The sequence below is a fragment of the Panthera pardus genome, unplaced genomic scaffold, assembly GCF_024362965.1.
Source record: "Panthera pardus isolate Hobbes unplaced genomic scaffold, ASM2436296v1 HiC_scaffold_19, whole genome shotgun sequence".
Taxonomy (NCBI): domain Eukaryota; kingdom Metazoa; phylum Chordata; class Mammalia; order Carnivora; family Felidae; genus Panthera; species Panthera pardus.
The window spans coordinates 13,275,718-13,289,178 of NW_026526754.1; the positions used below are offsets into that span (position 1 = coordinate 13,275,718).

A 13,461-nucleotide genomic window follows, 5' to 3' on the forward strand; every position below is an offset into this window, starting at 1 on the left:
GCGGGCGCGCGCCTTTAAGCGGGCGGAAGAGCCCTCGCGCGAGCCCAGGTCGGCGGGCGGAAGCGGCTCGCGCTCCAGGCATCGCCATGCCTGGGGACCACCGCCGCATCCGAGGGCCCGAGGAGTCGCAGCCGCCGCAGCTGTACGCGGCCGATGACGAGGAGGCGCCAGCAGCCCGCGACCCGACGCGGCTGCGGCCCGTGTATGCGCGCGCCGGGCTGCTGAGCCAGGCCAAGGGCTCGGCCTATCTGGAGGCGGGAGGCACCAAGGTGCTGTGCGCCGTGTCCGGCCCGCGCCAGGCCGAGGGCGGCGACCGCGGCGGCGGCCCGGCCGGGGCGGGCGGCGAGGCCCCGGCCGCGTTGCGCGGCCGCCTGCTTTGCGACTTCCGCCGCGCGCCCTTCGCCGGCCGCCGGCGCCGCGCGCCCCCGGGCGGCGGGGAGGAGCGAGAGCTGGCGCTGGCCCTGCAGGAGGCGCTGGAGCCGGCCGTGCGCCTGGGCCGCTACCCGCGCGCGCAGCTGGAGGTGTCAGCGCTGCTGCTGGAGGACGGTGGCTCGGCGCTGGCCGCCGCGCTCACGGCCGCCGCGCTCGCCCTGGCCGACGCGGGGGTCGAGATGTACGACCTGGTGGTGGGCTGCGGCCTGAGCCGCACGCCGGAGCCGGCGCCCACCTGGCTACTGGACCCCACGCGACTGGAGGAGGAGCACGCCGCCGCCGGCCTCACCGTGGCGCTCATGCCCGTGCTCAACCAGGTGGCCGGGCTGCTGGGCAGCGGGGAGGGCGGCCCGACCGAGAGCTGGGCCGAGGCAGTGCGTCTGGGCCTCGAGGGCTGCCAGCGGCTCTATCCCGTACTGCAGCAGTGCTTGGTGCGGGCTGCCCGGCGGAGGAGCGCCGCCGCGCCGTCCTGAACCAGAAGCCTGAGCCACGACGGACGCCAAGGACCGAGCTGCCGCCGTCCCCTAAAGGACCTGTGCCGACAGCTTCCAGATTGCACCGAGCTGAGAACTCCGAGGCCAGAAAGGATCTGAGGAGGCGTGCACAGAACTGATGGCACTGGACAGCTGTGTTGCAACGATTTCATTAAAGAAACGTTTCTACTTGAGCCGGTGCTTCCCAGCTCCGACCAATTAGAGGAAACTTGGGAATGCGGCCTCACTCCCACGTTGAAAAAGACTTCAGCTGGACTGGCCTGGAAAACGGGGCTTGGAGCTCTTGTCAGGGATGGACCCTATGCAGGCCAGCTGGTGACTCCCTTTTATAGAATTGGCCTGCTCTTGAGAGAGTGGACAGGGGGCTGTGCCTTGTCATTTATATCTGAGCTAAAACAAACTCCTTTATATCTGAAAAAGTCTTTTGTTGTGCTTCTTGTCAGTGGCGGACTTAACGGAGCAAGGCTCTTCTGAGCATGTAATGTGGTCTTGGGCCCCTGGTGTCAAGGGCTTGGGACAGCATTGTCATAAAGGTGTCCTGTTCCTTAGAGCAACATAAGCAGAAGAGACCGGCTGAAGGTGAAGGAGGTGCTGGGGTTGGTGTGGGGAAATGTGCTTTGAAGAAGGAGAGGCTGCCCCTTTGAGCACCATAGCGGCCGCTGCCAAGGTGTGGCACGAGTAGGGAGGGTTGTGTGGCCCCAGGAGCACTCTGGGTGCACTCTCTGGCCTCTGGTTTGGTGCTGGGCAAGACCAAAGCTCAAGGGTGGGTAGCAGAAAGGGGTTTGGCTCTGGGTGGAAACCAGATTCCACCTTTCCTTGGCCGTGGGCAGAGCAGCACAGCTGGAGGCCTCCTGCACTGCTGGTAAGAAGTAGGGGTCCAGGCTGGCTTTGTTATCGTCTAGTCTTGGCTCCTGGGAGATGGCGGATAAACTGCCAGGAGTAAGAGCTTCTGGATGTTGGGAGACCAGATGCAGCCTGGCCATTATTCCATATGGCAGAGTTGGCCTAGCTGAGTGACCACAAGAGTGGCATCTTCCCTGTGTGGCTCCTGTGCCCTGGCTTGGTAGGAGCTTCTGAACGTGCGTGTGTCCGGGGCTTGCTCAGCTTCTCCTGGAAGGCCTGACCTAAGGCAGCCCAAGGACCAGAATGAAGCTTGGAGACCATACCAAGAACCCCTGACCAGGGAAAAATACAAATTTTATTTTTCCCCTTTGACATTACAGCCTTTCCAGAGCAGGTCTGAAATACACAGTGTCAAGCGAGAGACAAGATAGAAACAGGACATAAAAATGATACCCCTATTCTGAATGAGGGCTTCATAGGGTGGGTGGGCAGTCTGGAACCAAAGGTGGGTTATGTGGGACACACACTGAGGAGCTTAAAGACCGGAAGGGGACTGTAGAACTTGAGTGGATCTTCCTGTGCATCACTGGAACTGGGAAAGCGGGGCTGGTGGCTGCAGGATGCTCCACACTTGGAACTGGCAGGACCTGGAGAGGAGGGAAAAGCAGCCAAAGCGGTGCTTGCAGTCAGAGGGGCTGAGGCGCTCCCAAGGCAGGGGCCTGTTCAACTGCCCCTTGCAAGACTGGGCCTCAGCCTCATGAGGATGGCGAGCATGTGCTAGGCAGTTGCAGGCCTCCCTCTCAGCCCCCGACTGTCTGGAAGCTTGGCCTCCAAAGCAAAAGCCACCATTATGGAGAGGCTTCCACTTCATTGTCCTCATTCCAAAACGGGTGCCTCTGGTTGCACAGGTGCCACCAGGAGGCCTTCCAAAAATCATACGAGGCAAGGAAGGAAGCCTGGGAAGGAGCCGGGAGGGGTTCCACTCTTCTACTGACTGCCCTCCTGGTCTGATGCATGATTCTTCACCTGTAGAAAGACAGAAGCAGGACTCTGGCCAGGAGGACTGAGAGCCATGGGGTGTCTGGGAAAGGGAGGTCTGTCTGCCAGCATCTCTCCTCACCCCCACATCTCTTTCTGGGCAGCTTGGGCAGCTCAGTGCTCCTCGAGATTCTTCTAGAGGCCTGGGAACCCAGAACCCCTAGACAAAACAAACATTCCCTTCCTCTAGCCCAGTCTTTCCCCAGATGTGACTCAGGCCTGGGCAACAGTAATGGCCCTCCAGAGCCCAGCAGTTGGAGGGGCAAAGCTGGACAGGTGGAGGAAGGGAAGTTCATTACTGCCAGCCCCTCCACCGCCATCCTGGGCCCTGTTGAGATGGCCCAAACAAACCCGGGGCTCGGCCTATCTCAGGGACTACCAATAAGGGAGGAGGATATGGTAGGTCAGGGAACATTTGGGCCCTTTGATGTTGTACAAAGGGCTCTTATCAGACTCAGGTTGGATGTTCTCCATCCGGGAAGGTCCATGTGCCACAGCTTCCCCAGGGAGCACAGTACAATATAAGATGTGGGGGCAGGGAAAAGGCAGAAATCGGTTTTAACAAGCTTGCCAGGTGGTTCTCAGGCAAGGGGTGTGGGGCCCTGAGGCACAGCTGTGATGTCTGTGGTGCTCAAAGCCCGCCTCCCGGCTTCCTGGAGAAGAAGCAGACAGCCCCTAGTCCAGCTGAGCTCATCAAGCCCGAGTTGAGAGGGGGAGACAACACAGTGCAGGGCCCATGTTCTGGGCCTTGCCTGCGGTAGAAGTCCTATGTCTCCCCTCAACCACCACTGTGGGCTCCCGCACAAACCCGAGTCTCTCCCTTGTTCACAGGGAGGCCACAAGGACTCAAACGCAGGGAGGGTGAGGATGAGGGGAGGTGCCGGGCCACTCACTGCCTCCTCTGGGTCTGTGCTGTCCTCGGGGCTGTCTGCTTCTGGATGGGGCCTCTGGCCCCTGGACTCCTGCTTGGCTTCAGTGTTTCTGCATGAGGACCTCTTACTCACCAGGGCCCTGTTTTCTTCACTGGCCTCTGACCCTGTTCAGGGACAGTCGCCAGTTAGTGGCCAGGTTTGGAGGTCCCGGCTGATCTCAGAGAGGCTGCTTGGTGCCCGGCACTGATCTAGGGTGCCTAGGGCTTGAGACGACAAGATGGGGGTGGACTGGGACACTGCTCTGCCCCCAGACAGCTGCTGAGTGGTGGGAAGGTCCTAGAACAACCTTGAAGCCATACGGTCTTCAGCCATGGGGACAACCAGACCCTGGGAGGGCAGGAAGGAGCCCTGCAGATGGAAAGCAGGACGCCAGGTGCCATGCCCCCTGGCACCTTCAGCAGTGGGCAAAGCTGGAGCTCACTTGGAGTGCAGGCTGGGCCCCCAGTTGGAGGTGCTTGACCCAGAAGCTGGTCCCTCTGCTGGTCCATGCGCTCCAGAGTCTCCAACAGACGGTCCACCTGGGCTTTGATCTGGCTTAGCTCCCCCCTGATGGAGTGCAGCTCCTCGGTCTGGACTGTGTGGAGAGGGGCCGGAGCTGGTGTCCCACGGGCCCAGGAGGCAGAGGGCAGGGCTGTCCATGCTCCCGGGCCTGCCCTCACTGCCGAGGTCCTCCCAGCTCTTTCCTAGCCCTGTAGGTGAAGGCTCTGCCCCTTCACTCACGCTTTATTTGCTCTTGGGGCAGGTGGCTCTTCCTGGGGCCCTTGTGGGGACTGCAGCTGCTCTTGATCCCCATGCCCACCTGGGTCCTCCGGATCTTGACAGGCACGCGGTTAATGAGTGGAGGGATTCTTTGGCATTCATACACGCTACTGGGATAGGATAGAGAGGGAGTCAGGCCAACCAGCCCCACCTGTTTACCCAGAGGACCAAGGGGGCAAGACCCACCTACCGGTAGGGGACATCTTCCCTGTACAGCTTGTAGTCCAGGTCATAGTTACTGCTGCTGCAACAGAGACAAATGGGGAAGGGGTCATTCTTCATGGCCAGAGTCCTTTCCCAGACCCATTTAACTTGAAGAAACTGAGGTGTGCAACTTTTCCTTAGAATCCCAGAATTCTCCATTGGAAGAGGCCTTAGGGACTTGACCAAGGCCACTTTGAGAGAACACAGCAAACCAGCTTCCCCATGTCTGGCCTCTAATAAGGGGTATCTGTCAGGTGGCCCCGGTGGGCAGGAGGGGTCAATCGCCTGCAGCCTTCTGGCCGGCCAGATCAGGGCTCTCCAAAAGTTCCTCTGCCTGACCCAGGAACAGCTGATGTTCTGGATCTTAGTCTGGCAAAGGATGAAAGGAAAGAGTTAAGTCAGGGCCCAAAGCCACAGTGGGGGTGTGAGAGCCCTTAATCCTTGGTTGGGATTGCCAGGATGTGGCCCAGCACTGACTGGCAGGGCCAGCCAGGCAGGATTAAGGCTGTGGCCAGGCCGCCTTCCTCTTTGCTCCAGTCCTTGGGAGAGAGCAGGAGTCTGGAAAGTCCCAGACTCTCGCTGCCCGGCCTCTCCCCCTTCTCTCATGTACCATGCATCTCCAGGCAGGGAATTGGTGCCTAGGAGGGATGTGGAGATGGGTGCAAAGAGAATTAAGCACCCGCCTGGGCAGGGAGGCTCTGTGGGGACACAGCTACAGGAGCTTCGGGTGCCATCTGCACCCGGGGCTGGAACGGGGGATAAGGATCAGGGGAGGGGATGCACGCGGCGGCAATACAGCTTCTAAAACAACTTTCTGGTGCTGTGCGTCCCCAGCTCAGGCCCAGCCCACGAGGGGCGAGGCCTGTAAGGCTACTGGGTCAGAATGGAGGACGTTGGGGGCGAGGGGAGGGAGTTCCCCTTCATCCTGAGACTCCCCACAGGCCGGTTAGTGAAATTTCCGGCCATCCTCGCCTCCGCTTTCTGGCTTCAGGAGGTCTGGACGGGCGGCCTGGACACACAGCAGGGATGCCGATTGCTGATTCCGGTGGTGGGAGGATCATCCTTGGAGAAAGGAGAAAGTGACAGCGGCGCGCCAGGAGGGCGCGTGCGCAGCCCCGGGGGTCGGGCTAGAGGTGGGTGGGGGTCCCGCGCCCAGCGCTGCCTCCGGAGGGCTTGGAATCAGCCAGCGGGAGGGCTTGGGGGCTTGGGGACTTGGGGGCTTGGGGGCTAGGATGCTAGGACAGAACTGAAGCTGATGCGTCTCCGCCGGGCGCCACTGCTCAGGGAAAATTCTCTCTTCTGGATCCTTTTGGATTGGCTGGAGAGCTCCGCCCCCTCAGACCGGACGGAAGCGTTGACGAAGAACAATCACGGTGCTGAAGCCTGTGGCTGACCACCTGAGTCTCCGCAGCAAACAACTCCTCACAGCAGCATTGGTGGTTCAGTGGTAGAATTCTCGCCTGCCACGCGGGAGGCCCGGGTTCGATTCCCGGCCAATGCAATGGTTTGACTTTTTCCTCCCTTACATTTTTTTTCCTACAACGACTTTTCGACGTAGTCAAAAATGAGTGGTGTAGGAATGATATTTCATTGACTGCTTAGCACAGACTGGAGAGCAGCCCGAGTTGAAACACACACAGGATGGGTTTGGGAATTAGATGTTAGGCTACATGCGCCCCACAGCCATGCTTTCTGCAGTTACGGGGTCCCTCTTGGCCTGAAGGAAGGTGGGCTCTGGTGCCGGCCCTCCTACCCTCATCCCACCCCATGCCACCCCTCAGTCATCAGCCAGGGCTGATGGCAACTGCCCTTGAGTCTTTTCCCCCAAGGGGCAGTGTCCTGGTCACATGGCTTCTCCGTGCTCTGTCCTCTGGTCTGGGTTAATTGCTACAGTCTGCAAGTTCGGGCTTCCCACAAAAGGAGAAATAGAACACCCCTTCAGAACGGTGCTGTGGGCAGAGGTCAAACCACCTGTGTCCTCAGGGCCAAGGGCAGGGGGCGGGGACTTGGGACAATCCTTACACCACAGGCCTTTCCCTACAGGTTGAGAAATTCCATTTGGAGGCTCAGGTCACATGTCCTGGACTTGACGAGTTCTCACGGACAGGTCATCCAGCAGCTCAGCGGCTGCCAGAACCACATTCCCAACCTGTCGTTCCTCTGGTCACCATCCTAAGGCCCAGAGCCACAGTCCCAGCTGCCCACCCACTGCTGCCCTGGACCCAGGAGGCTCCAGTGGCAGCCTCCCACCCCCCACCCCGCAAAATGCTTCATTCTCCCTACTGGAGTCCCTACTGGGGATGTGTGACTTAAGGAGGTCACCCCTGTCCCCGGCCTTGAAGGCGGGGTCCCCTCTGAATGGAGTCCGAGCCCCTGCCGGACAGCTGCCATTACGCCCCATTGCCTCCCTGTTCCTGCACCTGCACCCTTCAGAAGGCTGGCAGAAGCAGGTCAGAGCAGGCTGGGAAGGTAGTTGGGGAGGACAGGAAATCCGAAGGTGACAAAGCGAAGAACTGAGGCCCTTAGGGGCAATGGGGTTGATTCCCATGGTCAGTTTGGGGTGTGAAGGAGGCCTCAAAAGTGGCCTCATAAGTGGCCACGGTAAAAAAGCACATGAGAGAACTATGGCAGAGAACCACTTTGCTCCTATCAGACAGTGATAATTACCAAACCCCCAGAATCACATGAGATGCAAGGCAAACCAACACCACATATGCAGTTCTGCTCCACTGAAGAGATGTGAGTTTAAAAAACCGCATTGCCTGTGAGCACACACCTACTCATCAGCCCCAAACAAACGCAGTGCAAAAGCCACCCACGCCGGCACACTCACAGGGTGACACAGACCTTCAGGCTGACGCTGACAGGGAGAGATTTGGCTTAATCTCTCTCAAGGTCAACCTGGAGGTTCAGGGACTTCTCAGATCAGCCCCCAGCCCAACCCCGCCATCTCCTTTCCAGGAAGATGAGGCAAGGAGAAACCCAAAAGAGACTGGAAACTTTGGCCCCAGGGGATTTACACACTGCTGTTCCTAACAGCAAACACCTGCCCCACTGCCTCCTCCACCGCAAGACAGAAACCACCCAAATGCCCGCAGGAGGGCCAGGAGCTGAGTGAGGCCATCACAGATGCCCAGCTGAGGGGACACTCGTTACGCCTGTGAAAAGGGCACGTTAGCTGGCAGAACGTGGCAAGCTCCTTTCTGAAAATGTTTAAAGATTTCTTAACATTATCCTCTTTTTTTTTAATGTTTATTTTGTTATTGTTGGGAGAGAGAGAGCAAGCATGAGTCGGGGAAGGGCAGAGAGAAAGGGAGACAGAGAATCTGAAGCAGGCTCCATGCTGTCAGCACAGAGCCTGACTTGGGGTCAAATTCACAAACCCTGAGATCAAGACCTGAGCCAAAGTCGGATGGTTAACCGACTGAGCCGCCCAGGCACCCCTTAACATTTTCTTACACTTCCCAAGTTAGGGGCAAGATTTCATCCAGGGAAGTTCCCATTTGCTACTTCCCAAATATCTGTACCTGGAAAAAGCCCCCAAGCACCGTGAAGGTGGGGATCCCCTGGGAGGACCCATGCCCCCTGGCTCCAGGTGGGAGGAGGGGGCATCCTGCCTCGGTCAGCAGGTGGTGCTGGGTGACATCAGCGATGAGAAGCCTTGGAATGAATGGGTCATCTCCTTCAGTTTATGGACAAAAGCTGAGGCCGAGTGAGAAGGAACCCCCAGGTGCCGCAGTGAGTTCCCTGAGCTGGACTCCTGAGGTCCTTGTTCCATCCCAGGGGGACCCAGAGCCCCAGACAAGCCCGCAAGCAGCCCCCCTCCCCTGCGGGCGACCCTGGACAGACTCACCAGGAGATGGCTGTGCCCGGCTGCCTCTTCTGGCCTGGCTGGGTGGGGCCGGGCCTGGGCTCTCCAGCCATGTCTAAATCTGAAGAGAGAAAGAGCAGGGCAGAGCATGAGAGGAGGGAGGGAGGGGTGCAGAGGAAGGGCCCAAGTGCACACCGGCTTCACTCACTTCCAGGCCGGCCCCTCCCTGCTCCTCAGCCCCCAGGCAGTGGGTATGGTCCCCTGAGTGGCCCCGAGACACGGGGCAGCACAGTGGGCAGCCCGGCCTGGCCTCCTTCACACCCCAAACCCACCGTGGCAATCAACCCCATTGCCTATGCCCTTGGTGGTACCATCAAAAGGCAGGAGGGACGATATCCGTGGTCTTCGTGTCCTCTGGGGAGACACCTAGCCCTGGCCAGAGACAGTTTTCGAGTGTCCTGCTGCCTGTCTGCCTGCCCACTTGCCTGCCTGCTCCCGGCCCACGCACCGCAGCTGCCTGTGGGCTAAGCCCCTGGGTCGGAGATGGCCGAGGTGGCTCTAAGGAAGCAGCAAAGCCAGCAGCTGGCCTGCTCTGGGGAACAAACACCCCACTGCCCTCTGTCGGTGGGGGAGGCAAGATCCCATGTAGGGGAGGGCGGAGATGGGTCTGTGTGCCAGTCACCGCAGATCTTCTAGTTTCTGGGCTCCTCTCCTTTGCTGTTCACCACTGGAGAAAGCAGCTCTTCCACAGTGGGAGAGGGAGGGGACTCCTGCGTACCCTCACCCGGTGCTTAGGGCCTGGCCCTCAGTAAGTGCCACTTGATGTCTGCAGAATGCATGAATGGAAGTCCATGAAATCGATTCTGGTTTTTTTTTTGGGGGGGAGGTTGGATCAGACCCCAGAGTTTCGCTTGTGACTTCAAGGCCCCTCCCCTGAGCCCAACCCCTTTCTTCCTCTGTCTGTGGTCCACTGTGGCTGCCAAGATGGTAACAAATGGGAGCCTTCTCCTTTTCCTGTTCTCAAGACTTCATGCAACACAAGAGCCAAGAGCACTTACTCAGCACCTGCTTGCTTGCCGTGGAGACCAGGAGACTGGCTGTAGTGTCCCTGAGGCACTGACGATCCAGACTGAGCGTTTAATTGGGAGGAAGTTGGAATTTATCACTCCCACCTTGGCCTTCCTCTTCCATTCATGGTTCTGATTCATCCACTCAAGGACACATTACCCAAATGTCCATGTACCAAGGTGAACGCCTGTACTTTGTCTCGTCTGGCTTTCTGTGTCTATTCCTTTGGTGTATCTATTTTTTTTAATTTATTTTTGAGAGAGAGAAAGCATGAGCGAGGGAGGGGCAGAGAGAGCCGAAGATGCAGAATCCAAAGCAGAATCCAGGCTCCGAGCTGTCAGCTCGGACTCATGAACCGTGAGATCATGACCTGAGGTGAAGTCGGATGCTTAAATGACTGAGCCAACCAGGCACCCAGTGACGTATCTTAATACCCCTGGTCACTTTCACATTTGCAATGTCCACCGGGGACAGAAAATCACACGCGTGTCCACCACACAGGGCAGAGGCACTTAGAAATTCCTGATGTGCCCAAGATAGAAGGCACAGCATTAATATAAATTCATCATTCTCTTTGGGCTAAACATCATCACTATCCCCTAAAAATGAGAATACTGAGTAGGAGGTGATTGCACAGAAATGAGAGAATGTAGAAACCTGCATCATTCTCCTGGGGCCCCGATCATAGGACCCAGCTTTGGGGGAAAAACCATTCAATGGCTACCAGATTGCCAGTGATGAGTCAATTATTGCAAGGGGGCTAGTGGAGTGTCTGGGAAGTTCACCACCTATGGCAAACCATGTCCACATGTGTAATGGGCATCTTCCTGAGCACCTATCACCTGCAGCCCAGAGCAGGTAAGCCTGGTGATGGCTGGCCCCACCCCCATTCGAGGGCTGTATCATCAAGATTCCCCAGAGAAACAGAACCGATAGGATGTATACACAGAAAGAAAGAGATTTATCATAAGGAATTGGCTGACAAATCTCAAGATTGGCAGTCGGCAAACTGCAGACCCATGAGAGATAATGGCATAGTTCCAGTCCAAAGACCAACAAGTCTGAGACCTAGAAGAGTCAGTTTCAGTTCAAGTCTGAAGGCAGGAAGAAAGAAAACTGATGTCCCAGCTCAATGGCAGTCAGGTAGGAAGAGTTCCCTCTTACTCTTGGGAAGTAAATCTTTTCATTCTATTTAAGCCTTCAACTGATTGTATGAGGCCCACCCACATCCGCTTAACTGCATCAACCCCTTCAAATGTTGATCTCGTCCCAAAACACTCTTAATGGGGTGCCTGGGTGGCTCAGTTGGTTAAGTGTCAGACTCTGGCTCAGGTCATGATCTCGCGGTTTGTGAGGTCGAGCCCTGCATCAGACTCTGGGCTGACAGCTTGCTCAGAGCCTGGAGCCTGTTCTGGATTCTGTCTCCCTTTCTCTCTTCCCCTCTGCCGCTCACACTTTGTCTCTGTCTCTCTCAAAAATAAACAAACACTAAAAAATAAAAAATAAAAAACAAAACAAAAACACTCTTAGAGACTCACCCAAAATAATATTTGGCCAAATCTCTGTGCACCCCATGGCCCTAAGTGAGACACAAACTTAACCATCACAGGGACCAAGCACCAGGAAACAGGGTGGAGGTCTTTGCTCCACATTCATCTCTCATAAAGACCCCGGGACAGGTTTCCTGGGGGACATGCCCTCTTACATTCCCCCGGGGGCTGTGAGAGCCTGATTCATGGAACTCGGGACAGATAGTTCATGAACAGAAGTCATAATGAGTGACCGCAGATGACACAAGGACAGGGGAGGTCAGCAGTCAGATGGGAAGGAAGCAGAAGACAGAAACAGACCAAGTGGATGGAAAGACTAGAATGAGGAAAAGGGAGAGAAGCAGAAGGGGGTGGACATCCTGGACAACTGGTCTCCAGGGCTCCCTGAGCCGACTCCCTGATGTGCCCACTCTGACCTCATCAAATGGGCGCAAAGTAGTTCACTTATTTTCATAGGGCTCCCAGGAAGGAAAGGGTGGCCGCGTCATCCCCAATGCTAGAATGTTGCAACCAGCGGCCAGAAGTGATTGAAATTAACCATCTGCCAGATGGGGCTGCATCTTCACACCCAGCACCTCACCCAACCCTCACCGCAGCCTCGTAGGGTAATGCTCTGAGTGCCCCGTCTCAGGGCTACCGTAACCGGGCTCAGGAGGACAGTGAGCTGAGAGGAGCGGTGGGATCTCAGTCCCCAGCCTTGCAACCGGTACAGTGTTCCAACAAGTTAGAGGACTTACTTGAAGCCATCGGGGGGGGGGGGGGGGCGCCTGCGTGGCTCCGTCACTCAAGTGTCTGACTCTTGATTTGGGCTCAGGCCATGATCTCATGGGTTTGTGAGTTCGAGCCCCACATCGGACAGTGAGGAGCTTGCCTGGGATGCTGTCTCTCCCTCTCTCTCTCCCTCTCTCTCTCTGCCCCTCCCCTGCTTCCCCTGCTCTCGAAATAAATAAACTTAAAAAAAAAAAAAAAGAAAGAAAGAAAATACCCAGTGGGATCGGCTGGAAGCGGAGGCTGGGTCTGTCAGCGCCTTCAGGCTGCACAGTCCTGGCGCCAAAGCGGGGCGAGAACAGAGCACGGGCAGACAGAGCAATGCTGCAGGCCTGAGTCCCGGACGTGCCAGGTGGCTTCTCACAGTGGACGTGAGTCATTCCTTCTACCCCTTCACATCTGAGCCCCCTTCCTGTGTTATAGGTATCCCCTAGCTTTGAGACATAAACTGCCTCCCATGAAAGAGGCTGAAAATGCCCCTTTCTGCCTCCCTCTCCCGGCCTTCGTTGCCCTTAGGGCCTGGGCACGTAACGTGGCCCCTCTCCTCAGACCCACATGCCTGACTTTGAAGGAGAGCTGCCAGCGTGAAGAAGTCCCTCTCAGCAATTGATGGCGGCAGTGGCCGCAGCTACATCCAGCTTTCAAGGGCGGTGCACCTCCGCCCCACGTTGGAGGCACTGACTGTGGCGTCTGCGCCCGGCACAGGCAGCGAGGTGTTTTCCCGACCTGATGCTCTGATCTCTCCAAGAGCTCCTGGGAACTAAGCAGTATCATCGGCAAATTCCTTTTCTGCTTCGAGTCGCCAGAATCGGTTTGTGTTGCTTAAAACAAGAACCTTGATTGATACAAAATAGGATTAGGTGTGGAAGGGGCTAAAAGCCCAGGGGGAAACGGGGGTGCTTTAAAGCTGGAATGTGGCCAGAGGACAGTGAAAATCCAGCTAGTATTAAGGGACAGGATACCAGGAGTGCATGGGATGCCATGGTGAGATAGTTAATCCTGCGGTCCCCCAGAACAAAGTGGCCCTCAAAGGCAGGGCTTTGGGGATCTGGCGGCTCCTGACATAGAAGGGTATAAAGATTACCCTGAGGTCAAGGGCTGTTGGCCAGAGGGTTGAGCTAATGGCACCGCACAGCTTAAAGGAAAGGACAATCTCAGAATCCAAATTCTCTGCTCAAGTCATGGTTAGAAAACCAGGGCATTTTTTTAAATGTATATTTATTTTTGAGAGAGAGAGAGAGAGAGAGAGAGAGAGAGAGAGAGAGAGATCATGCTTGTGAGACCAGGGGAGGGACAGAGAGAGACGGCCACAGAGGATCTGAAGCTGGTTCTGTGCTGACAGCAGAGAGCCCAACGCAGGGCTCGAACCCACGAACTGCGAGATCATGACCTGAGCCAAAGTTAGAGGCTTAACTGGCTGAGCCACCCAGGCGCCCCCAAAAGCAGGGAATTTTTATATCTTGCAGTTACAAGGATGAGAGAGTAAAATAAACCAATGTTCCAGCTTGATCAGTGGCTATAGAATGCCATCAGGTGGCCTCATACCCTTCCTTGCTAGGTCT

At 56.8% G+C, this 13,461-nt stretch overlaps 2 protein-coding genes and 1 non-coding gene across 14 annotated transcripts; 2 read left to right on the forward strand and 1 right to left on the reverse strand.

Annotated features, from left to right (window-relative positions):
• The first annotated feature begins 8 nt into the window (after nucleotides 1-8).
• On the forward strand, nucleotides 9-1,345 carry EXOSC6 (exosome component 6). The gene has a single exon (XM_019455291.2). The coding sequence runs from the start codon at nucleotides 87-89 to the stop codon at nucleotides 903-905; it is 819 nt and encodes a 272-aa protein (XP_019310836.1). The 5' UTR covers nucleotides 9-86; the 3' UTR covers nucleotides 906-1,345.
• A 1,286-nt stretch (nucleotides 1,346-2,631) lies between these two features.
• On the reverse strand, nucleotides 2,632-9,126 carry LOC109270635 (RNA-binding Raly-like protein). Of its 12 annotated transcripts, none has more exons than XM_019455304.2 (7): nucleotides 8,846-9,126; nucleotides 8,556-8,634; nucleotides 4,689-4,739; nucleotides 4,460-4,605; nucleotides 4,161-4,313; nucleotides 3,701-3,843; nucleotides 2,632-2,795 (listed from the first exon to the last, which is right to left on the reverse strand). In XM_019455304.2, the coding sequence occupies exons 2-7, from the start codon at nucleotides 8,624-8,626 to the stop codon at nucleotides 2,757-2,759; spliced, it is 603 nt and encodes a 200-aa protein (XP_019310849.1). In that variant the 5' UTR covers nucleotides 8,627-8,634; nucleotides 8,846-9,126; the 3' UTR covers nucleotides 2,632-2,756. The 12 variants fall into 12 exon arrangements, with proteins under 12 accessions (XP_019310849.1, XP_019310847.1, XP_019310845.1 ...); XM_019455302.2 differs by having other exon boundaries at nucleotides 4,460-4,608; nucleotides 8,999-9,124; XM_019455300.2 differs by having other exon boundaries at nucleotides 4,460-4,608; nucleotides 8,885-9,124.
• TRNAG-GCC (transfer RNA glycine (anticodon GCC)) lies at nucleotides 6,133-6,203 on the forward strand. The gene has a single exon. It is a non-coding gene; the product is annotated as a tRNA-Gly (tRNA).
• Nucleotides 9,127-13,461: the final 4,335 nt, after the last annotated feature.

Bases quoted from the DNA above. Each gene is read 5' to 3' on its own strand.
- EXOSC6 (XM_019455291.2), top strand. From the start codon at position 87: ATGCCTGGGGACCACCGCCGCATCCGAGGGCCCGAGGAGTCGCAGCCG.
- LOC109270635 (XM_019455292.2), bottom strand. From the start codon at position 4,861: ATGGAGAATTCTGGGATTCTAAGGAAAAGTTGCACACCTCAGTTTCTT. The intron at 4,314-4,459 runs GTGAGTGAAGGG...CTCTCCACACAG, and splicing joins GCCCCAAGAGCAAATAAAGC to TCCAGACCGAGGAGCTGCAC. The intron at 2,796-3,700 runs GTGAGTGGCCCG...GTCTTTCTACAG, and splicing joins GCACAGACCCAGAGGAGGCA to GTGAAGAATCATGCATCAGA.